This window comes from Aricia agestis, chromosome 11 (genome assembly GCF_905147365.1).
Source record: "Aricia agestis chromosome 11, ilAriAges1.1, whole genome shotgun sequence".
Classification (NCBI taxonomy): Eukaryota; Metazoa; Arthropoda; class Insecta; order Lepidoptera; family Lycaenidae; genus Aricia; species Aricia agestis.
Genome location: NC_056416.1, coordinates 3026244 through 3053615, shown reverse-complemented (window position 1 = coordinate 3053615; position 27372 = coordinate 3026244). Strand labels below are relative to the sequence as shown.

General features: G+C 37.3%; 1 protein-coding gene across 1 annotated transcript in view; it reads right to left on the bottom strand.

The window, feature by feature from the left end:
- Positions 1-1115: 1115 nt before the first annotated feature.
- LOC121731989 (vascular endothelial growth factor receptor 3-like) overlaps positions 1116-27372 on the bottom strand; it is a 65789-nt gene continuing 39532 nt past the window's right edge. The window contains exons 2-9 of the mRNA XM_042121708.1: positions 23026-23105; positions 18946-19321; positions 16618-16726; positions 10424-10506; positions 9621-9757; positions 8042-8222; positions 4226-4377; positions 1116-1244 (exon numbers count right to left, since the gene is read on the bottom strand). Of these exons, the coding sequence (XP_041977642.1) occupies positions 1141-1244; positions 4226-4377; positions 8042-8222; positions 9621-9757; positions 10424-10506; positions 16618-16726; positions 18946-19321; positions 23026-23086 (1203 nt within the window). The 5' untranslated portion in view covers positions 23087-23105 and the 3' untranslated portion in view covers positions 1116-1140. The remainder of the gene's footprint in view (positions 1245-4225; positions 4378-8041; positions 8223-9620; positions 9758-10423; positions 10507-16617; positions 16727-18945; positions 19322-23025; positions 23106-27372) is intronic.

Genomic DNA, 27372 nt, shown 5'->3' with positions numbered 1-27372 from the left:
TATGACTATCTTAAGCTGAATAATAACTAAAATATGGTAAATATTCTCGAATGGTAAATGATCTTGGTATTACGTTTGTATGAGAATTTCGATGGCACCCGGACTCTTAAGGCTTCGTATACAGGAAGGCCGATCAACCGGTCTGCCTGCGTGGTCGCAGGTAAGTCCGGCCTGATGGCTGGGTCTACTGACCGAACTCGTTCTCTAGCGTGTCCGGCCGATCAGCTAGTTTGGTCGGATCGGCTGCCATGAGCCTTTACCATAATCATGGATTAACTTAAATTCGCCTGCACTGATCCATAGAGGTCGAAGACGTCGTGGACTACATCCAGATGAAGACGACACTGCGCTTGTGGGTCGAGCGTCTGCAGTCTCGCCACAAAATTAACTTTAGTTCCTTTGTGGTGAGAGTCCCGACTACCGACGAATCTTCTTTCGACCTTTGAGGCGCCGGAGTTCTGGCCGATGGATGTGGTCTACCGGAGGTTCCGGGGGAGACTCCGGAACGAAGCGCATCACGTAGCCGTCAACACGTGACAAAGTGTAGTTTTAAGTACGGTATATTATAATAATAATAATTATGTATGTTATTTATGTAAGGTATTTATTATATTATAAATATTATGTATACGTTAGTCTGTAAGGTATTTGTATTATGGGCCTAGATGCCTCAAATAAATGTTCAAATAAAAAAAAAATATACTCATGATTTATACAGTAGGTATGTAACAAAAATAAGTACCTAATAATACTTCAGGGTGTGTGTGAGTCCCGTGTATAGAGTTCACTGTAAAAGTGGCAGGGCTGAAAGAGCAAACTTTTTTTCACTTTTGTACTGTTTCTTTCACAGCGAACTCTCTACAAAGAACACAATATACACACCATTTTAAGTATTATCACGTAGTTTTGTTACACCCTGTATACTGAAGTTCCTGATAAATTTTCATGATTTTATTTTTTTATATAAGTCCTGCTTGTTATTGAAACGAAGTAAAAATACTTTGCGTAAAAGTTAGATGCTTAGAAATTTTCTTTGTTGGTCTAAATTAGTATGTACTTTATGGATCACTTAATTTGAATTAGATATAAGTTATTTAAGAAATTAAACAGCAACATTAAAAATGAACAATTTATATAGTATTACAATAATGTATGTAAAATCAGGTGTATCGCTGGAATCAGGAGCAGCCATTTTGACGTTGACGTGGACTCTGCCCCCTGATGAAGTTCTGCCAAACTCTCTCCTGAAACAAACAGTTATTTAAATTAATGGATCTAATTGAAACAACATTATATGTAACTAGATGACGCCCGCAACTCCTTTGCGCCAAAATTCGTATATCGCGCGGGAACCGTACACCGGGATAAAAACTATCCTATGTCCTTTCTCGGGAATTAAAGTATCTCCATGCCAAATTTCAGCAAAATCGGTTCAGCGGTTTAAGCGTGAAGAGGTAATAGACAGACAGACAGACGGACAGAGACACACTTTCGCATTTATAATATTAGTATGGAAGTATGGATATAAGGTAAGTTAATCCGATAAAATGTTGATTTACTTCAAACCACTTTTGTTTTTGTAAACAACGACAGAAGTTAGTGAAAAAAAAAATACGAATCAATATAATACATGTACAAAATACAATTGAAGAAAATAAAATGAAATAAAAAACTTAGTCGGAAGATTTTTGGTGTAATGTTCTTTGTCTTTGTTATTTTTGTCTTTTGAGATAAATCTCGAATCAAAATCAAACTTTAGCAACAATACATCAATAATTCAAAAATAATATAATAATATCAGACCTATTATCACAAACTACTGAACACATTTCTGACCACTAGGCTAATATTTTCTGTCAATTTTTGTAGTGAAAGGCAGATACATAATAGCGTAGATAATAGCTAACCAAAAAAGGCCGTACTATCGCAATTCTCATCCGTCATTGATCCGTCGCACAAAATATTTCGCGACACGTTCACCAAAGAAGATGAGTCGAATTATGATAATAGATGTCTGTTGTAGAGCAAGAAATGTGCAGAGCTGGCAATAGTTTTTTAGTACTGACAGCTCTTTACTTTCATATTTAATTTCAGCTACTCTCAAAACTTGAACAAAATTCTGCTCCTAGAAATTGGTAAAAACTTTTACTTTAAAAAAAATTACAAACAATTGTCATACCGCCTATTTCAGTAACTTTATACAATTCTTAATGCAGATTTACAATGATGAATTTGTACGTAGCTTCTGGCAAGATGTTGATAGTTATGTTTAAAAGTTACTCCGTTTTAGCGCCATCGCTATCGGTTTGGTGACTTTTTTTTAATGAAATAAGGGGACAAACGAGCAAACGGGTCACCCGATGGAAAGCAACTTCCGTAACCCATGGACACTCGCAGCATCAGAAGAGCTGCAGGTGTGTTGTCGGCCTTTGAAGAGGGAATAGGGTAATAGGGGAGTGTAGGGATGGGAAGGGAAGGAAATAGGGGAGGGTAGGGAAGGGAATAGGGTAGGGGATTAGGCCTCCGGTAAAGTCATTCCATCGACGAAACACAGCCCAAGTGCTGTTTCACGCCGGTGTTCTGTGAGAACGTATTTCTCCGGTCGAGCCAGCCCATTCGTGCCGAAGCATGGCTCTCCCACGTCTAATGTGTAAAACATTCTTGTCCAAGTCTTTTGTGTAAAACATTTCAATAATATGAAATTATTTTCATTAAGAAAGGCATTGTCATTCCTTTGTGGAATATCTGCTCTTCCTATATCTATAGCCGAAGGTGAGACAGGGGTTGTAGGAGACAATACACACGTTCAGGTCCTAACATCTGACGTGTTTCGGCGTGTGAATCGTGTGACGCGTGTGACGCGTGTGACGCGTGTAACGCGTGTGGCGCGTGTTGCGGCGCGGTGGGCTGTGGCGTGCAAGCGCGTGTTGTTGGGTGTTGTGGCGCGTTTACGCGTGTTGTGGCGTGTTATGACGTGTTTGCGAGTGTTGATCTTGACTTACATCCTAAGCATGGTGAGAAACGAATACTTAATAACTGTACCGTTTTATCGAATCTACTTTCTGTAGTAATTGTAGTATTTAATTACGGATATTAATGAATACACTTTTGAATGTGTACTAGTGAATCTATTACGTCATTTTGGGTAACTTCGAAATGCGGTTTAACTTTGGACAATACATAATTGTATTGTTCAAAGTTAAACCGAAATTCAAAGTGACCCAAAACGTGCGTACTAAAGCCAGAAAAACAATCACGTTCAGAAAGAACAAAGTATAAAATAACAGTAATTTTCATATTACAGAAATTTGCACTTACAAGAGTTTCAGGAAGAATCATAATAATATTATAAACCCTCCTAAAACAGAAGGTATAAAGTAATTTTTACGGTGCACATTTCATATTTGACTTTTACAGGTACTCGGCCTTTTCGACCCCTTACTTTTTATTACTTTCACAAAATCACGCGCTAGGTTATAAGCGATAAATTAAACTCGCACATAATTCACACTGAACTCGTCATAAAAACTGCCGTAAAAACAAATATGATCAGCACTGTATTATGGCTTTTGTGTTTTTGATTTCTGACTTTATTACTCTTTTATTGATTGTAGTTATGATTGGTAATTCAAAGTCAATGGATGAGCAAATGAGGCAAATAGTTGTGTTACAATAGGTTACAAAAACCGTAGGAGGCTTTCAAGTCAAAGTCTATACAGTGTGTAACAAAAATAAGTGATAATACTTTAGGGTGTGTACGTGTTCCTTGTAGAGAGTTCACTGTGAAAGTAGCAGCGCTGAAAGACAAACATTTTTTTTCACTTTTGTATGGGCAAAGGCCCGAGCGTCACGAGTTTCCCCATACAAAAGTAAAAAAAAAATTTGGTCTATCAGTGCTGCTACTTTCACAGTGAACTCTCTACAAGGAACACGTACATACCCTACAGTATTATCACTTATTTTTATTACACCCTGTATAATATCAACGTCTATAATATTATAATATGTTTTTTATTCAATAATTTACAAAAACCCAATAAAAGATTAAACAACAAAAGCACATAACTTATAAACATATAACGGACTTAATTAAGAAATAAAAAATCTGAAGAGCAGAATCAGAAGTGGGATCTAATGGCAAAACCAACATCGCAATCAAAAAACGCCATCAGAAGTGGGATCACGGCATCAGAAGTGGGATCACGGCATCAGAAGTGGGACTCACCTTTGATAATGTGCAGCGTGACTTGGGCGGGCGGCGGCGCGGGGGGCGGCGCGCGGGCGACGGTGCACGAGTACAGACCGGCATCATCAGCCCGCACCCGTGCAACTCGCAGCACAGAGTTTGCGCCGTTTGAACCGAACTCTGTTCGGACACTGGAAGAAACGATATAGATATGATTTTAAGCATTTATTGCAAGAGCTGCAATCAAAGACAAATTTTGAAGATTACCAGAACCTTATTTAAATAATATTTACTTTAAAACATACAATTTTTTTACCGTTTATTAAATTAAACTAGAGATCGCCCTATGGTCGAAATTTGACCTTACTTGCAACGACATTGGGACTACTAAGTACCTATATTTTGTAAAAAAATATTGACTTCATCATAGTCTTTTTCAATTTTTGTCTCTGGGACTCAGCTGATCTCAGACTGGCCGTTTAAGTATTGTCTAATAGTATCTAAAATGAAATAAAAAAACAATAATCCATTTTCAATTTGTCAACTTGTTGTCAACGGAATAAAAGCTCAGCATAATTGGTATGTATAGGCTTGTCACTCAAAAATCTGTCATCTTTTTTAGTAGTAGTGTCGTAGTATGTGTAACGTTTTATTTGTTAAAAATATATATGATAAAAGCATAATTTTAAAATAATATTAGCTCGATGCAATCCTTCTCCATATAAACTGTAACTGTGCGAAATTTCATGTACCTACGTTTCCCAATTTTTCGTAAAAACAAAGTTTTTCTCTCACGTATTAATATATAGATGTAAGTACTAAGTAATCATTAAATGTCGCTAACTGAAGTCGTTAATATCAAGGACGTCGCCAGCCGATGGCGCAGGGGGGGGGGGGGGGGGGGGGGCAAGTTGACTTTACCTACTACATCATACTTTTCTCATTCTCTATGAAAGTCGACAGCACATGAAGCTTTTCACTTGTACTACGAGCCTCATCTATTACCAGATTTTAATATTATACTCGTAATAGTCGTTGTTTGCATTATATTTGGCAACTTTTTTAGAATCTCTAGGGGGGGCAGCTACCCCTCCCTGCCCCCCCCTTGGCAACGCCCTTGGTTAATATCATTAAAATTTATAAATAACATTAAAGAGCTAGCAAATTGTCTTCTCATTTTACGCAGGTTGATAATAACTTATAATAAAAAATCTATTACTATACATGTAGAAAAATGTTTTAAAGTGCAGAAGCAAAATCAGGTGGTACGGATGATATGTACTGTCATTCAATTTTACCTATGTTACACACACAGACATAGATCAAGATAGATACCGCATGTCGCTCCATTTACGTATGAAAACGAGCGTGCCACTTAATTCCTACCTACTGTGACGTACCGATTATAAGAAATGATTTTGATTTTATACTGCACAATACGGCACTTTTAGGCATTTAGGCATTTTTTAAATTCCGATTGACGTCCGACTAAAGAACAGACTTTCAAAAGATAAGCATTGCTCGTCATTTGGGAACGCGATATGGCACGCTAAGTACATACACATGCGGTTTCTATCTTGATCTATGTCTGTGGTTACACTATACAACATCGCGATTTTAGTTTTAATTATTATGATCCAAAATATCCTATTAGGACGAAAAAAGTAATACCCTAATTGAAAAGACAAAAGTTACTCCCATAATTTGAACTCCCATCTCTTATACCAATAATTCACATCAGCGATACAAAAATAAGACTTATTCTACAAAGACTAGGAAAAGCTAACTCAAGATAAGCTTATTCATTCCTGACACACTGTGAACTAATTTCCTTTATCAATAGATAGCTTGTTATTTCCATCGAACTGGCGACCATTAATCAGAGAAGATAATTATCAATTAGAAATGAGCATTTAGGTCATAGGGGTCAAACTTTTTTCGGGTGGACGAGTTGTAGGGGACGAATGAGTGGTAATCAAGATAGCGCCAGTAGAAACAAATGTGCAGATTCTGCAAATTTTAAGACGCAGTATAGCGGATAATGTTCGCATAATATATTGTATCTAATATACATAGACATCAAATAGCTATTTGATATCTTCAAGTTATTCATAGGAATAATATTTTTCAAGTTATAGAACTCGAAGAAGCAAAACAGAGAAGAGCAGTTTGTCGCACGCGCTTTAAGGTGACGCCGCGTTAAAGTAAAAAACTGTGTTGGATATGTTTTAGATTGCTTATTTTCTATGAGAGGCCGGCCCGGCAAGCAATGTAACAGCAAAAAATAGAAAGGGCGTAAGCGACAAAATGGTTTTTCTTGCGTAATTTTAAAACCATAAATACATTTCAATACATTAAGCTAGATTTATGCCTCTGGGTTAGTTCACATTGAAAAGTAACGCGGCGCATTACACTTCTAGCCAATCAAAATTTTCATAAATACGATTACATTTATTAATCCTATATCCGAAGATATTAAAGGGTAATCAGAGCAGTAGAAGAGATGACGATGATCACAATTGTTATAATAATGTTCAATTAACTCGTTTTTCTTTGACAAAACCACTTCCAGAAATCTACAATTATTATCAAATAAACGTGTACCGAGTACGGCCATCTTCTGCCTTTGATATTAAACGAACGTCGATTTATTACAGGAAATATTATTCGAAGAAAGTTTATCAAAAAATTGTTATATTTATCACGAGGTAAAAAATGAGTTTCACTTTTTGAGGGTTGAAAGTTCAAGACGGGTGATCGTTCAGAAGGCTACATAATGGCACAATTCAGACTTTCCATCGCTCACTCTCAGCTTCTTTTGTAGAAGTAATTTTCCGTTACAACCTAGAAAATTGTTTCGAATAACAAGTAATCTAGCTAAAATATACCTTACGTAACTCAGTGAGATAGAAACACAGAGAACAATTTTGTTTGCAATGTGTATTTTGCTTGTTTTGTTCCGATATTATCACACTTCTGTGGTCATACAAAACATTCACTCATTTTTCAGACGTAGGGTGTTTTTCCACTTACATGCCTCAGTATTAACCTCACAGTTTTCTCATAACTCACTATAGTCACCTCGTTATACATATAACGCCTCCGTGGTCTAGTTGTATAGAGCGCGGCTCTTGACTAACCTGGTCGTGGGTTCGATTCCCGCCTTGGAAAAATGTTATTTCCAAGTTTGGTTAGGACTTAGGACAATGCAGGCTGATGACCTGATTGTCTGACAAGTAAGATGAGCCATGCGTTGGATGGGCATGTAAAAAGTCGGTCCTGCGCCTGATCTCTTGTCGGTCGTGTCGGTCTTCCGTCCCACTGGGTTATGAGGGTAAAGGAATAGAGAGTGCTCTTGTGTACTGCGCACACACTTGGGCACTATAAAATTACTCCTGCGTAGCTGGCCTGGTTTCAATGAACCGTCACTAAAACTGGTGTGGGAGCTATTATTATTTATATATTATGTAGTTTTCCGCTTATGAGTGACGGTAGTTGGAACAACTTTTGGTAAAAATTTCCTATTACTTTACTAGATAACGCCCGCAACTCCGTTGCGCCAAAAATCGTTAATCGCGTACATTTTCCCGGGATAAAAAGTATCCTATGTCCTTTCCCGGGGCTCAAAGTATATCCATACCAAATTTCAGCAAAATTGGTTCAGCGGCTTAGGCGTGAACAGACAGACAGACAGACACACTTTCGCATTTATAATATTCTTTCCTATATTCTTTCCTATTTCCTATATTTCCTTTTTAAAATTTTAGGTCCCATAATATAAAGGGAGGCAAATCTCCAGCCAGACAGATCGCAGGTTGATCTCACCGGCCTTATAATATGAGGTCTTTATATTACCTGATACCACCCCTCGTGGTGTCATCATTAAGGAGCAGATCCCGGCGGTACCACAGCAGCGAGGGTCCACCTTCCATGCGGAGCCCCCTCACTTCGCAGCGAAGCGCCACCGTACTGCCGACTTCGCAGACCTGTTCTGAAACCTCCGCCCCCGCTCCGTCAACTATTCGGACTGACACTTCTGTGAACAAAGTTATATGCTTGTAAAACTACTTTTTAAAGGTACTCGGCAGTTTGTGTTTTTCTATGAAAATATATGAAGAAAACGACGATCGCGGAATGAGTTTAAAAATATCGTGATTATTAAATGTTTTACTTGAAGTATGCGTGAACTTACACGTGGGAAAGCCATGCTTCGGCACGAATGGGCCGGCTCAACCGGAGAAATACCACGTTCTCACAGAAAACCGGCGTGAAACAGCGCTTGCGCTGTGTTTCGCCGAGTAAGTGAGTTTACCGGAGCCCCAATCCCCTACCCTATTCCCTTCCCTACCCTCCCCTATTCCCTTCCCTTCCCATCCCTACCCTCCCCTTTTACCCTATTCCCTCTTAAAAGGCCTCTTAAAAGGCAACGCATCTGCAGCTCTTCAGGTTCGCTCGTTTGCACCCTTATTTCATAAAAATAGAATATACTTTTAAGTGAATAATATATTTCACTTTTATTGTGAAATCTACTCGCATGCTTGAAAAAAGAACTGCTGTTTCGAAGGTTTGGGACAAAGGGCGGATTCGTATGAAATGCCTAATTAAAAAGATGTGGCTAAACAATTTTTTTCTTATATTCATGAGTTAAATTAAAATTTAAACTTTGCTGTTTTAATTAGCTCACCATGACCAGATAGGTCCATCTGATATTTAATAACGTTCCGATTACCTATAGTTTGTGCGTTTTATGATGATATGCGTGACACATTATAATTGACAATAGTAGGGAAGTTACCTAACAAAAATTAATCGATAGTTTAAAAATATCGAATCACTTCGTAAAGGAATTGCAATCGAAATTATCGATTTCGTACTGACATTTCAGTGGTGCCGGCGATTTAAGATGGCCGTCCTTTTTTATCGATTTGATTTCGATTGAACAGAGTCAATCTCTATTGACATAAGTTCCGTTTCATGCATATGACATTTTTCAAATGTTTTCGTAACAATAATTTTATACTCCTATTTCACAGTTAATATTTATAATTTTTATTAATAAGTTAGCATTTAGCATCTTTTCATTTTTATTCATTTACAATTATAGGAAACATTTGTTTTTGTAGATGGAATATAATTTATTACATTTTGTTTTTTTTTGTTTTCTTGTAATAAAAACCCGTAGCAAGGAACATGAAAACTGTCACCCATATCATCTTAGAACGCACAAACTGCCCTAGACAAGTGGCAAGCGATTATCGTAAACGCCAACAAAATGTATGCGATTTGACATAAATCATCGCTTCGCTAGCGAATATTAATGTAAAATCCCATACATTTTGTTGGCGTTTACGATAATCGCTTGACACTTGTCTCTAGGCGCTGTTATCTCTTCCTGTTAACCTTCAGACACCATACCTGTGAGGGTTTCTCTCACCTGGCACTCTCAACGTGACCCGTGCAGTGCGCGGCGGGTGTGCGGACAGCTGACAGTCGTAGTAGGCCTCGTCCGACGGTCTCACCTGCCGCACCTCCAGTCGCCAGATGTCCGGCGGGATGAAACGGGCGGAATACCTAGAAAAGGGTTTCTGTATAGGTTTTTTGACAGAATTTAAGGTTCAGTTGCCCAGTTGGTTAAAGCTTTGCATAAAGCTTTGGGTTAATCACAATGTTATCTTTATCGTTCGTCGTTTGGACGAGAGACATGCGGTCTTACCACAAAGGATTAAACATCTGTTGAACAGTTGTTTTCAACTGTTCAACTGGTGTTTAAATTTTTTGTGGTAAGACCGATGATCTTTAGGCCAGGGTTAACTTTATAGCAAACGTCATGTGCCTAAGATGCAAGGTTATGGTAACCTTGCATCTTATGTGCATGTATATCTTCTGAAAGCGATTTATGTTTAGTAAACTAGGAAATCATTTATCAAAAACTGTTTACCGGCCACGCTGTTTTTTCTGTCAAACTCTACAAAGTTAAATCAAAGTAAAGTTATCATTAAACGTCTCTCATTGCGGCCATAAATCATTGAACACAATCACTAATTAATTATTTTAAGCAACGAAAAATTACAATCGAATTCCACCAGAACATTCAAATGTATCAAACAATTTCACGCTAGCCGGGGCGCATTTCTCATCAGAACGACCAAATCAAACATCGGGGGTAAAATATATCCCAATTAAAACATACGTGGGATGTGACAGGTTTATGATTACAAATGACTCGTAAATTCCTACCTGTCGTCGGCGGTGTACAGCTGCGTGCCCGTGGTGAGCAATTTCATCGGCTCCTCGTCATTTTTCCGCCGCACCCACGATACCTGTGACAAAGTGCGTTATTATGTGTAATGCGGGCTAATCGACCATATGGTGCTGCGGGGGGTTACTTGGGAGTTTGAGAGGGATAACATTCACAACCATACTTTCGCGTCTTTCAAGATAAATTGTGTTTTGAAGTCTGTTTTATTGCGTGTGCTCTTGTTGTACGTAATGTACCGAAACGTTGTACATATACAGTGTGTAACAAAAATAAGTGATAATACTTTAGGGTGTGTAGGGTTCCTTATAGATAGTTCACTGTGAAAGTAGCAGCTCTGAAAGACGATTTTTTTTTTCACTTTTATATGGGCAAGGGCCCGAGCGTCACGAGTTTCCCCATACAAAAGTGAAAAAAATTTTTGGTCTTGCAGCGCTGCTACTTTCACAGTGAACTCTCTACAAGGAACACGTACACACCCTAAAGTATTATCACTTATTTTTGTTACACCTTGTATATTGTACCTACACATTCGGTACATAATAATACAAGAGATGACAAGATGTTTTAAGAATAATTATTAGTAACTCAGACTGGCACAATTGTTCCAAAGGTGCAAATGAATTAATTCAAAGTTAAGATAAATTACAGTCGTTTATCATGTACCATTGAGGAAACTGATTCCTAGGCAGTTGACAGACCAACGTCATTTGGTCGGATCATGTCAATTTAGTGTTAATTATTGTGATCTGTCGGCTGGGTAAGCTGGGTTTGACGTAACGCGACCAAACTACGTAGGTCCCCCATCTGCCTAGCAATCAACTTCTCTGATAGTACATAACTATGAAGATGAGAATATTATACTTAAGTGTAAGTAAATTAGCAGAGTAAAATATTTAAGAAAGTATGTTAACTTACGATTCATTTTAAAATTCCTATCATCCTGCTTCACGCGTTTTAAAATTATGATTACAAAAATATTACATAATAATTCGCGTTTAATAGCCACCTACACTGCGCTTTGTTTACATATAGATAAATTAATTTAAACAATCTATAAGTATAATGACATTTATTCAAAAAAACAGCTTGAAAATGGACACGCTTGGCATTATACTTCATGATCGGCTTTTACGGAAACAGAGCCAGGCCCAGGGGAAATATCTAAGTCAGAGACTCTAGCTAACAAGACTCTTAATAACTTTATTAATATCCTTTATATTCATAAGAAGAATTGATAAAGAAGTGGACTTTTGTTTCGAACCTTATTATTGATATTAATTGGTCTAATTTTTAATTAAATTTTAACCCGTCGATCGTTGAAAAACGAGACACAACAGAATTTCTATTGTGTCTCGGTCACCGGTGACCGCATGGGGCTTGATGAATTAATTATATTATCGAACTTATTTTAACGTACTTAAGTAAAAAAAGTTTATAATTGCGATATTTAAGTTGTTTAGTTATATATATACCTAACATAATATTACTTTTATTATTTCTTTTCTTTTGTTTTAAATAGTCCTTGCTTGATTTTGAAATCTAAACAGACTATTATGTTATCGTTTAAATTACGTCGATAATTCAATTAAGTAGTTATTTATTGACACACCAACAGAACAATTAATTATTTAAAATATAATTTAAATAATGCATCAATGCGATTTTGAACCGATAAAAGATAATTTATACTTCTGCGACGAACTTTTTCCAAAATCGATCTATATCTTTATTTTTGGATAAAGATAAATCTAAAATTTATCTTTATCCAAAAATATTTATTATTATATACAAAATGGCTACATGCTTCTAGTAGTGTCTATATTATAGTCAATAGGGCGTTAACTGCAGAGTGGTTCGGTATGAGAATATCAGAGGGCCGCGGACGAATTATTGAGATGGTTCGAGTGCGGCCTATATTCCCTCACCTTGACACTACTGGGACAATGGGAGCACAACTACCCTCATAGAAAACTTGAAAATATCGATACTACATGATGTCATAATGATGCGTCGTGTAGACAAGAGTACAGTGCTCCCAAAGTGATAACGCGCATAGAAATTTTCGTAATTTTTCGGTAACGGTCGTATTTCCCGAGCGTCGGAAGACGTCGCTGCAAGCGCTGTTTTAAACTTAACTTTAAGAAAAACAGCGCTTTGCAGCGACGTAGAGGCGCTTGACGTTGCTTGGACGTTACCATGGTAACGCCGATATGGCTTCCCGGTCTCGGTAAGTTAGCGATAGCGGACAGCCGACCGGCTATATGATATCTTATATATATAAAAATCAATTGCTGTTCGTTAGTCTCGCTAAAACTCGAGAACGGCTGAACGGATTTATCTTATCTTGGTCTTGAATTATTCGTGGAGGTCTAGGGAATGTTTAAAAGGTGAGAAAAATTTTGGATGTGTGGCGGTACCCACAAATCGCCTAATATTCCTGCATCGCGCTATCGAAGTTTTCTGAGCGCGTCGGTATATATACGACAGCTGAAATGTATCACGTGGGCTTCGGCCTGACCGAGCATAACACCTCGCTCGGTCGGAAGATCTTCCTTTAGCGTCGCCACGCATTATCCCACAGATGTATAGATGCATGGATGTATAATGTACATATTATGTAGATGTATGGATGTTTGTTACTCTTTCACGCAAAAACTACTGAACGGATTTTAATGAAACTTTACAATAATATAGCTTAAACATCATAATAACACATAGGCTACAATTTTAACCGACTTTCAAAATGGGGGAGGTGTTATGTTCGTTTTCTTATGTTCAACGATTACTCCGTCGTTTGTTAACCGATTTTCAAAATTTTTCTTTTGGGTATCATCATAAATATAGGGTATCATCCCAATTCGGTATTATATTCACAAAAGTGGTGATCTGATGAAGGATCCATAAGTAAACGAGGGAACTCCTCAAAAAATATAGGGAAATATGTGGTGACTTCGGTTTCGTGAGAAGTATTCTAAGCATATGCTACCAACAAGTAAGATTTTGAACCGAGGTATACCTGGTATACCGTGGTTCGGAAGGTGCTGAGAGAACTCCTGATTCTTTATAGATACAAGTTTGGGAGTTTCGGCGTTGTTTTAAGAACGGAAAGCATATGCTTCTATGCAAATTACATTCATCGTCAACATCGTCATCATCATCACTACCATATTATACCATGTTATTGGTAAGTACTTTTCATAGTCTTTTAGATCGAGACTCGAGTTTGTCAAGCGATAATTTAAAAAAATCTATACCTACCTAATATTATAAACCTGAAGAGTATGTTTGCTTGAACGGAATCGGAGGAACTACAGATCCGATTTAAAAACTTATTTCAGTGTTAGATAGCTCATTTATCGAGTAAGAACTAAGACTATAGGCTAAGACTAATACGACCGAAGAAACTCAGGAAAATGTGGGAAAAACGGGGGAAATATTAGAAATTACGAACTACTGGAGCAATTTTTATGGCAATATTTGGCACAGATATAGAGTAGACCAAGTGAAGGGAGTAGGGACATAAGAGCTATTTTTATGGGAAAATGTACGGTTTCCGTAAAATTCCTAATTTACGCGGGCGAAGCCGCGCGGGACATCTAGTTTACTTATATTTCCTTAGAACAAGGTGCAAAGTGCATGTTTAATAGATTCGGGTGTTTTCGTGATTACGACAATTAGCGAAGATTTCTATTCGCATTATTAATTTGGGAGTACTGTACTATGACAGCGACATTTCAAAGTGTGTTTGAGGACTGTAACGGCCGTTCCCAATATTTGATCTATCTCTAGTTTTGCCCTACTAGAGATAGGAATAGCTCACAATTGACATAAAATATATGTCTCTAATGTCTAATCTGAGCTATTCCTATCTCTAGTAGGGCAAAACCAAAGATAGATCAAATATTGGGAACGGCCGTAAGTGTATCACATCCATTATCTAACAAATTCCGTTATGAACTAATAGATGTCAAGACATGTCAAGTAAATAACACAAATTTTGGATTTGTGACGCCAGAAGACAGCACTTTCTCTGTATATCTTTTTAGAGAACGTGTCGGAACTATAGGCGGTAAGTGGTAACAGGTTTGCTTTGACCACACTGTACCTTTTCTGTTCGTCAAGGGCATACGTTATGGCGCAGTCAACAGCGAACGTGAGGCATGCCCACGACGCATGCCCTCTAACCGTACTCAAAACTTCAATATTGGCGTTGCGTTCCTTGATGCATTCAATTATTGAATGCGCCAATATGAAAGTTGATGACGAAAATTGAAGATGAAAGTGTGTTTTCTTAATAGCTATGTCCACAGTGTGGACATAGCTAATAAGTAATGTATGTCAAGTAAATAATTAATAACACTGATTCGTAAAACTTTTAATGCATACGTTTCCTATACATTCCGAAACCGTGTATCGACTGGATACACGGTTTCGGAACCAAGGTATAAGTGTGCATTAAAACATACAAATCCAAAAGACAGCGGTTTTACTTAACTAAGGCTTAGTTGCAAGAACTGCTAAACCACTTTCATAAAATTTGGTATAGTAAAAGTATGAAGTAACAAATATAGACTATTTATTATCCAGTATATAATATAGATAGTATAACCACTCGATAAAATAAGAAACACCATGCTGCGCTCAAAAACGGGAATCAAGGACGTAGGAGTAAAGACAGCAAAGTTGAAATGGAATTAGGCGGGACACGTAAGCCGCATGCATCCCGACCGCTGGGCAAAGATCTCAACAGAGTGAGTACCGGAAGATGGACACCGCCGCCGCCGCGGCCGGCCTAGGAAAAGATGGCGCGATGAGCTGGAAGCATAACAATTACCAGCCAGGCTGGCCAGCGGTGGCACAGGAGCGACCACAATGGAAGACCTTGGGGGAGGTCTTTGCCCAGCAGTGGGACAGTATAGGCTAGAAAAAAAAATAACCACTCCGTAGAATACTATAATAACTAGGTCACTATTTTAATAAGTTAATTACTTTCACACTAGCTTTTAACATAAATTTCGAATAAATCCCGCATATTATTATAATAGCCATAAATATTAAATGATAGTAAATATCGGGACGATAACAATAATCGCTTTATTTCAATTCAATGGGCTCCAATTAGAATCAGTATTTAGTATGACAGTTCAAATTTAACTTGTCCGTTAGTAAATCTAACGTAAAACCGCTTACCGCGATTAACTGTGAATAGATTATTGAATAGAATATGTAATTTGGATCTAATTATGTACCTATTATGATTTTAATTCAGTTACTAATCTCAAATCTCGTTATGTAAATATTATCTATTTATATAATAAAATTATAAAAATGGATTTCCAATTGTGTTAGTAACGCTATAACTCGATAACGGCTGGACCGATTCTGCTAATTTTAGTATTAAAATAATCCTTAAAGTCCAGGCAGGCTTTTAAAGTGACACCAAGTTCGCCGGGACAGCTAGTAAGTTATATTAATATGTTAGGCATAATGTAGTCTTTTATCCAAAGGCCCTAGACAAAAATAAAAATGTAGTGTTTTATCCAAAGGCCCTGTGAAACTTTATACATGGTCATAACTAAATGGTCATAACTAAGACTTTAACAGGAAGATCTATCGTTGTAATATATCGTAAGCGCTTTTCTTCTCGTTATTTTCAAACCTTTCGTAAATTCATAAAAATCTTAATGGAAATTATTAAGTGCTTTTGGCATAGTTTAGTTCACCATGATAAAGGATCATGGTGAAAGTATCATTCCTTACGTTGTTTTGTGATACAAAAATCTTTAAACATAAAAAACGGGCTCCATTCCGGGAGTACCGGCAGAAGAAAAATCGTAACAACAGGCGTACATTCTCGCGGGACGGTGAGTTAATTTCCTCTCCTACGCCGCGACGTCAGTCCATTCATGTTCTAAAATCATCTTGATCTATACCAGTCATTCTCAAAGTGTGCTCCAGCGGTCTCCGCAAAGGCCTTGTAGGGGCTCCGTGAACGACACATTAATTGGTTTAAGATATGACATCAGACAACAGATGGGAGACAACTCCAAAGACAATTTTTTTGGGGGTGCGTGAAAAATGTCTAATCAAAAGGGTACTGCTAAAGTTTGAGAACCGCTGATCTATACTCTATATTGTGACGCGAGTAACAATAATGGAACATACTTATTACCAGTTTATCATGCAGCGCGTCCACCTTGCAGTCCAGCTGCGCAGTGGAGCCCACCAGCGCCTCTATCTCCGGCCCCGTAGCCACGTAGATGCTGTTGCCGTTGCCTGGCCTGGAGAATTACAAGGAATGAAGAAGTAATTATGAAAAGGGTCTGTTCATCCGAAATCTCTACAATGAAAAGTGATAACCAGATAAACTTATGCAATGCTACTATTACAGAGAACTCTATATACGGAACTAGATAACGTCCGCAATTCCGTTGCGTCAAAATACGTTTATCGCGCGGGAACCGTACATTTTTCCGGGACAAAAAGTATCCTATGTCCTTTTCCGGAACTCAAAGAGCCCACTTAGTAAATTTCAGCAAAATCGGTTCAGCGTTTTTGGCGTCAAGAGGTAACAGACTTACACGCTTTGGCATTTATAATATCAGTATGGATATAACATAAACACACCCTAAAATATAACCACTTTGTTTTATTCTGAAGAAACAGTATTATTATATTTTCACTTCATTTCTTTATTTGTTTCACTTCATACAAATGTAGTACCGTACCTTACAATGTCCATTATTTTAAGAACAACTGAGAAACACTCACAAAAAACATATTTTGGTGAAATACGTTTGACCGTGAAAACGAATGTCAAAGTAAATACGAGGAAAATATCGCCCGAAGCGTAGAATTTTACTTGAAAGAAGGGGCATGAAGTACCTAAATGTGTCTCTATTTTTAGTGCCCCATTGGGCCACATTAGTTTTACAATAAGACAATATAGAGTTTAACGTAGCGATGTAGATGTTTTTTTTTAATGAAATATGGGAGCAAACGAGCAAACGGGTCATCTGATGGAAAGCAACTTCCGTCGCCCATGGACACTCGCAGCATCAGAAGAGCTGCAAGTGCGTTGCCGGCCTTTTAAGAGGGAACAGGGTAATAGGGGACGGTAATAAAGGGAAGGGAAGGAAATAGAGGAGGGTAGAGAAGGGAAGGGAAGGGAATAGGGGAGGGTAGGGAAGGGAATAGGGTAGGGGATTGGGCCTCCGGTAAACTCACTCACTCGGCTAAACACAGCGCAAGCGCTGTTTCACGCCGGTTTTCTGTGAGAACGTGGTATTTCTTCTGTCAAGCCGGCCCATTCGTGCGGAAGCATGGCTCTCCCACGTATAAAAGGCGTGAAATTTGGATGTACGAATAGACTACTAGATACTTTACTTTTTATTTTATTAAGTAAAAGTTAGTCTAAGTACAAAAATATTTTTTTTTTTTTTACGAAAAATGTAACAAATTCTAATTTGATCGCTCGCATTGTCCAATCAATACAACAATAATTATTGTTGTCATCACGTCTTAGTTATTACTATTTTCTTAGGCGATATATTTTTAATGTATGTGATAGCCGGTCCATAAGTGTAACTCTACGACCCGCAAACAAAACAAAAATCAAACAAGAACAATATCAATAACCTTTGATCTTACACAGAGCAAAAACAAAATACTTTTTGATATTAAAACGACAAAAAAACACCCACAGATGGATATTTGGGGTATTTTTTGCAAGAATTGTAGTCGGATCTAATGATATTGGAAAATTTAACCCTTGTTCGCGTCGCCATTTGGGACCTATCTGTTTTTGTATCCTTATCCTTGTGAGAATTCTATATACTTAGGACCATAAACCCTTAAAAGTACTAAATGTAAGTTTATTTTATTCTGTCTAACCGAGTTCCAAGAGGGGTGACCATATTATATAGTTCGGCTATGAATAATCATGATTAAAATTACTGGTGGACCGATGATAAAAAGTTTTTTCATTAAAACTGATTTAAAATCGAACTTTGTGTTGTATGATAATTTTTGAGGTTATTCTAATATTACATAAAGCATTTACAAATACCCATTATCTATTTTACAAACAGTAGGATTACCCGATAGCAAAAGTTCTAACTCCAATAACAAATGAATAAATTACAGCAAGAATAGACGGAAATTTCTTAACGGAAAACACTTAAGGTTGTCCCTCATCGGGAGCATTCGCTTGTAATGTAACGTTACAGAGTCAAGTATTACATCAGTGAGGGAGGAGAACCGAGCATTATACAATGCGCACCTTGTAATGATACAATGTGTATTATCTTGATACAGCTTGTAACATCAATGCATCAATCAGTGAAGTTAACTTGCTATGTAATGCTCAAAGTCGAATCTATAATGTTACATTACACGCGAATGCTCCCGGTGAGGGAGGACCTTTATGTAGTGTACTCAAATTTAAATTTCCTCTTGCTTCAACGCTTCAACTAGTTATGTTATGTAAAATTAGAATTACCTTTCATTTCTATGCTGATGTGAATTAGAATACGTATCAAATATATAATTGAGAAGAGGAGCGCTTGAGCCCGTCTCGCCCGGCCTGCGTCGTCTCTCCAGCGAAATAGGACTATAGGCAGTCGTGGACTCCATATTGAACGTGACATTTTCATTTATTCGATTTATATTCACAACCCGTCTCTTTCTTCCTTTAGTATCCATCTCTTTCGTTTGACAGCACGGCTTAGTGTCAAAATCAGTGAAATCTAAGTTTGTGAAATTGTACACTGGCTCAAGAGTTGTCGAATGCAGCATTCGGTAGACTTTGTTGAGAATTGGCAGGGATTTCTTTTCTAACTTCGTATTCGCCGTAGTGGAGACGTCGGCGTCTGAACCTGTCAACAACAAAACATTTTCATAACGACGTGTGCCAGCGAGAAAATATTTGCACAGCGCAAAGGTGCCACTTATATCTGAGGTAAAGAACCAGAATTTATTGTTACATTTCTATGTAATTTTTTAGACAGCTTTTTACAAGAGTGAGGGCCTGTTTCACCACTTCCTGATTAGAGCCGATTAGGCTTTCCTCCACCACTTAACTTGACAGATGAAGTATGGAGAATCTGTCAAAAAAGTTGTGAATAGCCTATCCGGCACTTTGTCAGGAAGTGGTGAAACAGGCCCTAAGTGTATTATTTTTGCTAAATGTTGCCCGCATTTTCGTTCGTGGAGATATAGATTCACGCGCGGAAACCATGCATTTTCCGAGACAAATACAGTGTCCTCTTTCAGGACGAGAAGTTTCTCCATAACCAATTGAATCAACAAGATGTAACAGGTGACGAACATAATATGAGGTTCACGCGTGGAAAACGTACTTTGTCCTAAAAGAAACTATGTCATTTTCCAGGACTTACAGTATTTCCACATTCAATTCACGTAATAGACAAGAGGTAAGATGGACAGACACATTTTATTAACTTAAAATATTCCTATTTAAAACACTATAATGTTGTACAATGGCATACGTTAAAGAAGTTTTAATGGGGTCACAAAACAAAAGAATACGTTAAGATAAAAAGTTCGTGACACAAGAGGTCGTTTAATTATAAGAAAGAGAAACATATAATATACATTATACGTAAAAAGACAAGTTCGTTGTTCTGGGGAAACTTTAATGTCTCATTAGAGAACTATTCGTTAGCCGGTCATCTGAAAAGTGCGAAGTCATCAAACAACAATAAAGTAATCTCGAACTTTCTGTTGTGCAGACTCGTTAAAAATACTAATGAAAACGGTATTGTGCGAATTTTCGCTTTAATGAATTCGAATTTTTTATAATGAATCCGAAATTATCTCGAATGAATTTGATTTTAAATGAAGTCGCATTTACTGAACCCTTTCATTGTTACACAATGAAGGAATACGAAAGATTTTACAATTTTTATAGAGTTGTAAAATTCGACAGAATATAACGTTATGATAAGCATAAAGTTTTAAAGTATGTCAAATTGTCTGATATAAGATACCTACTTATTCTCAGAGGAGTTTACATTTTGTACTGGACTTTTGTCTTCATCTTCGCCTTGAAACCTTATCCCACGGAAACAAAGTTATATTTTAAGTTATAGTTTCGGTTTGTCCATCCGTCTGTCTGTCCGTCTGCCTGTCCGTCCGTCTGTCTATAAGACCTACAAAGCTGTATATCGACATGAATGCACAATATCTTAATGATGCCGACAAAATGGTATAATAAGTCTTTGAAAAAAAATGTTTTTCCGGTACCTACATATCAATGCGGGAATGTTTTTTTTTCACGTCCGCCCCACCGTGTACGATATCGTTGGATAAGTATTTTAAAAATATTACGAGTATTCGAAGATCATTTTACGATTTAGGGATCCATTTGTGAAATATGAAGCTTTAAACGTTTAAAGTTCCGAACCGGTGGTAGGCACCAGTAGTATCAATGTTCAGAAAAGATTTTAAAAAAAGAAAAACTCTGAATAAAAATTTTTGAGTTTGAGTTCAAAGTGGAAAAAATCGTTAGTGTCCAGCCCCCCCCCCCCCCCCTACTACCAGCTAAACGGTTGCTTCTGGAGATGTGAAAAAATTCACGGGAGTAGGAACATGCTGAATTCAAAGGAAAACTATCACGGCTAAGAAGACTTCATAATATAAGGTTATTGAGTAATAGTCGATCAACTAAAAAAATGTAATCGTAGAAGTGCAAACGAACTTTTCGTAAGTGTACGCATAGGCATGCGTACAGCACCTCCCTCCTCCCACACTGCCTATGCGTACACTCGCATGCAAGAACTTGCAAACACCACCACCACACAAGCAATAATGTTGGGAAATCCGTGTAAGGCCCCTCACCATCATGCAGGTTCTTGCATGCGAGTGTATGCATCATAATCCCTGCCTTATCTATAATGTAATTATATTAAAAAGTTTCAAGCTTTAATGTATTACTCGAATACTAGCAGTTTAACGTGTTAATTATAGGTGATTTGAAAGCAACTTCGCAATTTTTTTCTATCGAGAATATTGTATGCTACCGTGTTTTTGAGTAACATAGTCACTAGTGTTACGGCCATTCTAAATATTTGATCTATCTCTGGTTTTGCTCTACTAGAGATAGGAATAGCTCATGTCAATTCAATATTAGCTGCGATCGCTTGTATGTCAAACCATAGATAGATTGAATATTGGGAACGGCCGTAAGTCCTGAAGTTTGCTGCATCTTAATTTAACATTCAGTTTTTCATTAATATTGATATTACAGACGATCATGTAAAGCAATTTAGTATAATGCACGCCCTTAAAAACTTTCGCGCTTACATTAGCAGCAGGATCTAGAAGGCTTCTCAGAAAAGTTAACATTCATTTATAATGAATAGAGCAAGCTCACTTTTAGTAGCTGTTAGTAGCAAAAACTTTAAAAGTTTCAATCTTCAATAGCATAGTTTGGAGTATTAAAGTATGCATAATATTAAGAGTAAAAATCTCTTTTAACTTTTAACCCTAAGTTGGGTTAGACTTTAACTTTGAAGCGGGGTTTAGTGGTTCGTTTAAGTTTAGACATTTAAGATACACTTAGTAAAATCTTTAGAAAGTTTCAAACGGTATGCGTGGTGCCAAGATTGCTTCAAAAGTGCTTATCTCAAATGGCCTATTTGCACTAGACGATTCCGTTTTGTGAATACCTACTTGTATTTACAGCTTTTTATTACCACAGGCGACCATACTAAGTCGGTGCCTATTGGCTATTGGTGTGCTGATTTCAAAGGATTAAGGATTGAGGCAAAGCTAGTTATACATTATACAATTTTTACTTTTGACATTAAATAAATGCTCTGGAGATCGAAACTCAAACTTCGAATCTCCCTCCTTAAGACAACGTTAAAATTAATCCGAAATTCAAAGCATGAGAATTGGGCCAAGACCGCGTGAAAGCCGCGATGACGCTAACTTTTTTATTGTGAATAATAATTAGTTACGTTTTGCCATTCTACTACTTGTGTATTAGCTTTAGGTATACCTGACAGATCCCTATTTAATCGCCCTTTTGAAGTGAATTTAAAAAATCAAAATAAATTATTAATGATCAAAAGCTTAATTATTCTTACATTATCAGTCATAAACGTGCCATTTTAAGATGATGCTATGCCCCCAATATAATAATATTGTGTGAATAGTTTTGCGTGATTTTTAAGGACAAGGCGCAATAAACTTATATGCATAATATTATTATTATTATAATGATTAATATATGATAGTAATGTAATAATTAAAATGTAACAAAAAAAAAAAGAAAAAATCTTATCAAAAAGTCCGCCCCGCTGCGTACCATGTTCAAATGACCCTATCACGCTGGCCGCATTGCCGCGCTGGATGGCCAGGGAGACATGTTGGGCTAGGTACGCCCCGGAGCGTGGATCGTCACCTGATTCCCGCAACCGTCGACCGAGCTGGCGAACAAAAGCTTTTGCATCATTCCTCCCGCCCTTCCGTTTCGACAGCAAAAGGCATAAAAAGTATAACTTTTCTAATGTCTATGATTAATATTATGTATATGTATGTATATTGTATGCACCTCGACAGGGCAGGGCGGAGAGCGCGGCCAGGAACAGCGCCGCGGTCGCCGGCGCGCACATCTCTACATTATCGCGCCATCTGCGAACAACATACACTATTAATGGGAGTTCGGTTAACAGTTCTAGATAATACTAGGAATAATAGATTATTTTTTTACTACTGGCGTTTAATAAAAATGTATTATTTTTAATTAACTAGATGACACCTGCAACTCCGTTGCTCCAAAACTCGTTTATCGCGTGGGAACCGTACGTTTTCTGGGATAAAAACTACCCTATGTCCTTTCTCCGGGCTCAAAGTATCTCTATGCCAAATTTCAGCAAAATCGGTGATGCGGTTTGAGCGTGAAGAGGTAACAGACAGACAGACGGACGGACAGATAGACAGACTGACATACTTTAGCATTTATAATATTAGTATGGATTTGGACATTAGGTCTTATTCTAGAGTCAAGGCGCTACGTAGTGACTGCGATACGCATGGTGATGTCGATAAATTACGTTTTGTCGAATATTGACTCTTGTCATTTGTGTTTTGGCGTGAAAATATATCATATTGGTTGAGTCAGTAAAACTAAAGCTATGTTTAGAAATAACAGTGAGTTTGTGTTATTCCATAATGCACTAAATTGCATTCCAGTGCCCGTTTACATTATTCTAATAAACACAAATAAAACACAATATTACTTGCACTTTTTCCACTATATTCATTAATTACTACAAATTTAACTTAAACACGACCGGATTCGATATAAATCATCATTTATGAATATAGTGGAAAAAGTGCAAGTAATATTGTGTTTTATTTGTGTTTAAAATGAATTTCCACCAAGAACCGACAATACAAGCAATTATGTATAATATTCTAATAGGCAATAGCAATCCAGGACTGGATTAGATTACTGTATTGGAATAATTTAAGTTGGCCATAATACAAGCAAACGTAGCTAACTATGGATTTCACATTTTTGGACAAATCCTTTTGAACTGCACATTATACTTTATTCTGCACACATGCATTACACGTTTGAGGATTTTTTATGTCCTTTCATTAGATCATTGGCCTTTACGTCTGTGTCAGACGATTTACGGCGTATTGGTCTGTGTTACACCTCTTTTCATGGCTGCGCAAGCCGATACGTGAACGACATAGACGACCACAGTAACGACAGGAGAAATTAGAAGTTGATGGTAAAGAACACTGGCTTTGACTTTTCCCTTTTTCAAGACTCACCTAAATCATGACAAAAGAGAAACCTGTGCACGAAACTTTCTAAGTTTATAAAACGGCGAAAACGTTCTGGGGCATAAAACGTGTGTGTTAGTGCACATAAACTTTCTCCTGCATTGCGACTGAATTGGACAAGACAATGGACATTACAGCCTGGGCATAACTCTACCTACTGTAAGGCTGGGTATACAAACTTCGAGAAAACGCGCGGTGCGGGATGGTTTCATAAAACTTCAAAATTTCAAAAATATTAGTAAGTTTATTTGTATTAATATTACTGCAAAATGCTGTTATTGTTTCCCTCTGCCATACAAGTATTCTGCAAATTATTTTAAAATAGCTCTACATTTTCAGCCCCTTTTAACCTGTATATTATTACAAGTTTTTTAGTTTTAGTGGGTACTCAATTATCTTAAAAAATATTTTCGGTATTTAATGATTTTGGGCAAAAAAATTATTATAAGAAAATATATGTAATGTAATCCTGTTGCTGAAATAGTTCTACATAATAATGTACAGTACAGATAGTACTGAGTAACATTTTATTTCCTTATGAATCTTTAACGAAATTTCTTGCAATATTATAAAAAAACTTATTTTTACCGCTAGTTCCATCCTAAAACGCTAAACGGAGGAAAATTTTCTCATGTGATATTAATTTGTAGAATATTGTTACGTTATCCATAAAGATTTGGTTAATTTTTGCGACAATTATACCGCTTAAGACACGGCAGTGTGTAATCGCCTCAACTCGTAGTGAGCTCACATTTCTACCGAACAAAAGGTATTCCCGCACTACAGATCCCATCTTATAAGTTGTATGTTGCATTAGATATGGACCCTCTATTTATGTTCATCTTTGTTATTTTAAACTGGGACTCGGAGTATGCAAACGTAATTTAGTTTTTTGAGAGTGAATTGAGAATAATAAACAAGAATGTACCTCTTTTTGAATATTCTTTATATTTTGTAATATATGTTATTTTACTCTAATAATTTATAAAAATCACGTTTGTTGTATGGGAGCCCCCCTCCCCCCTTTTATACATAATCTGTAAAAATTTCAACTCTCTAGCTAATAGCTAGATCACAGATCTTGAGTTACACCCTAGAGACAACGAAGTCTTAGTAATAGGGTTTTTACCCTATGGGTACGGAACCCTAAAAATCAACCTTAGATTTTTGTAACTTAGGTCTTATCTTTTGTTTAAGTTAATTTTAAAATTCACTTACATAAAAATTATTATATGACATTATATTAAACCAAAAAAATGTTAGCCCGATCTGCGCAAGTAGTTCTTAGTGTGTAAAATACTCTTCCGTAACTTTAAAAGTTATTTTTAAAACTACCCCTTCGAGGAATTCTGCAATTCACAAAATCGATCATTACAGAACAATTGCACCATCCTGGCCTCTATTATGCTAACGACTTACAATTACAACGCTATTGTCATTACACCACCCTAATGAAACCATAATGGCACAATTAAAATAGCAGATTGCGTTTTAGTCTCTTCCTTAATATAACACTCGTCTTAGAACGCTAAACATTGAGAATGAAAAAGCTATTTTTCCGCACTAAGGCTGCGTTTCCACCAGAGATGTGTTGCGAGGAATGAGTTTTTGAGAACCAATAGAATCGCTTCATTGACGTGACCTCGCTCAGCGCGGCGATCCTATTGGATCTTAAAAACACATTCCTCGCAACACATCACATGGAAACGCAGCCTACTTCCCTGGAAAGACACCATGGCCTTATAGAAAACCGTTTACATGTTTTAACTTCGGTGTCAACTCGAAAGTATGGATAATAATAAATTTATAAAATATGCGAAAGTGTGTCTGTATCTCAGTTACCTCTTTACGCCCAAACCACTGAACCGATTTTGCTGAAATTTGGTATGGAGATACTTCGAGACATAGGACAATTTTTATCCCGGAAAAATATGCGGTTCCCGCGTGAAATACGAACTTTTGCACATAACAGCGGAAATGTGGGCGCCGCGCGTCGTCTAGTTTTATCAGTCTGTTTGTGACGAATAAATGTATAATCTCTTACTTATAATGATATTTATAAAGCATCGAGCTATTAAAGGACAGACGAAGACAGGGGGTCTTCGTCTGTCATTTCATTCATATAATTGGTATGAATACATATATTTGGATGTATAATTTCACATAACATTTAAAACTTTTTCTATAATGTTACAAATAGCTGTCAATTACTCCCGCTAAGCTCGCTGGTATCGCGTTTAGAACAAATATATGTGACGTCACAGTTGCGACTCAACAAACGCTATTGTTTTACACTTTATTCAACTCTGATTTGAATGTAAAATGTTTTGTCGAAAACTTTTATAACGATTTCTATTATACTGTGATTTTGTGAATATGTGTGTTCGTATACTAATTGTGTTGATCAACGTAATGTAACTGATTTTAAACGTATTATTATTATTAATATAGTGTGTGAGCTTGTGCAACTGTTGATGTTTTCGTAATTTCAACAAGGTACTGATGGAGTATCGCTCAGTTTTAATGGTTTTTTTTTCTTTTTTTTTTTAATGAAAATAAGGTGGCAAGCGAGCAAACGGGTCACCTGATGGAAAGCAACTTCCGTCGCCCATGGACACTCGCAGCATCAGAAGAGCTGCAGGTGCGTTGCCGGCCTTTTAAGAGAGAATAGGGGAGGGTAGGGAAGGAAAGGGAACAGGGGAGGGTAGGGAAGGGAAGGGAATAGGGGAAGGTTGGGAAAGAAATAGGGTAGCGGATTGGGCCTCCGGTAAACTCACTCACTCGGCGAAACACAGCGCAAGCGCTGTTTCACGCCGGTTTTCTGTAAGAACGTGGTATTTCTCCGGTCGAGCCGGCCCATTCGTGCCGAAGCATGGCTCTCCCACGTATGGGTAGGGTAAAAAGGCCACATATATTCACCACAAAGTAAAACTATCTATAACAGTTAATTATGCTGAAAAAAAAAAACAAATTGCGTAGCCCAATGATATTATATGTTACTCTTAACTAGATTGGCAGTTTACGGCAGCAACGCGTTGCCACTTCGAAGATGCCTGCTGCCTGGAGGCATATCTGACTTCAGTTGTCTGTTAATTTGTGG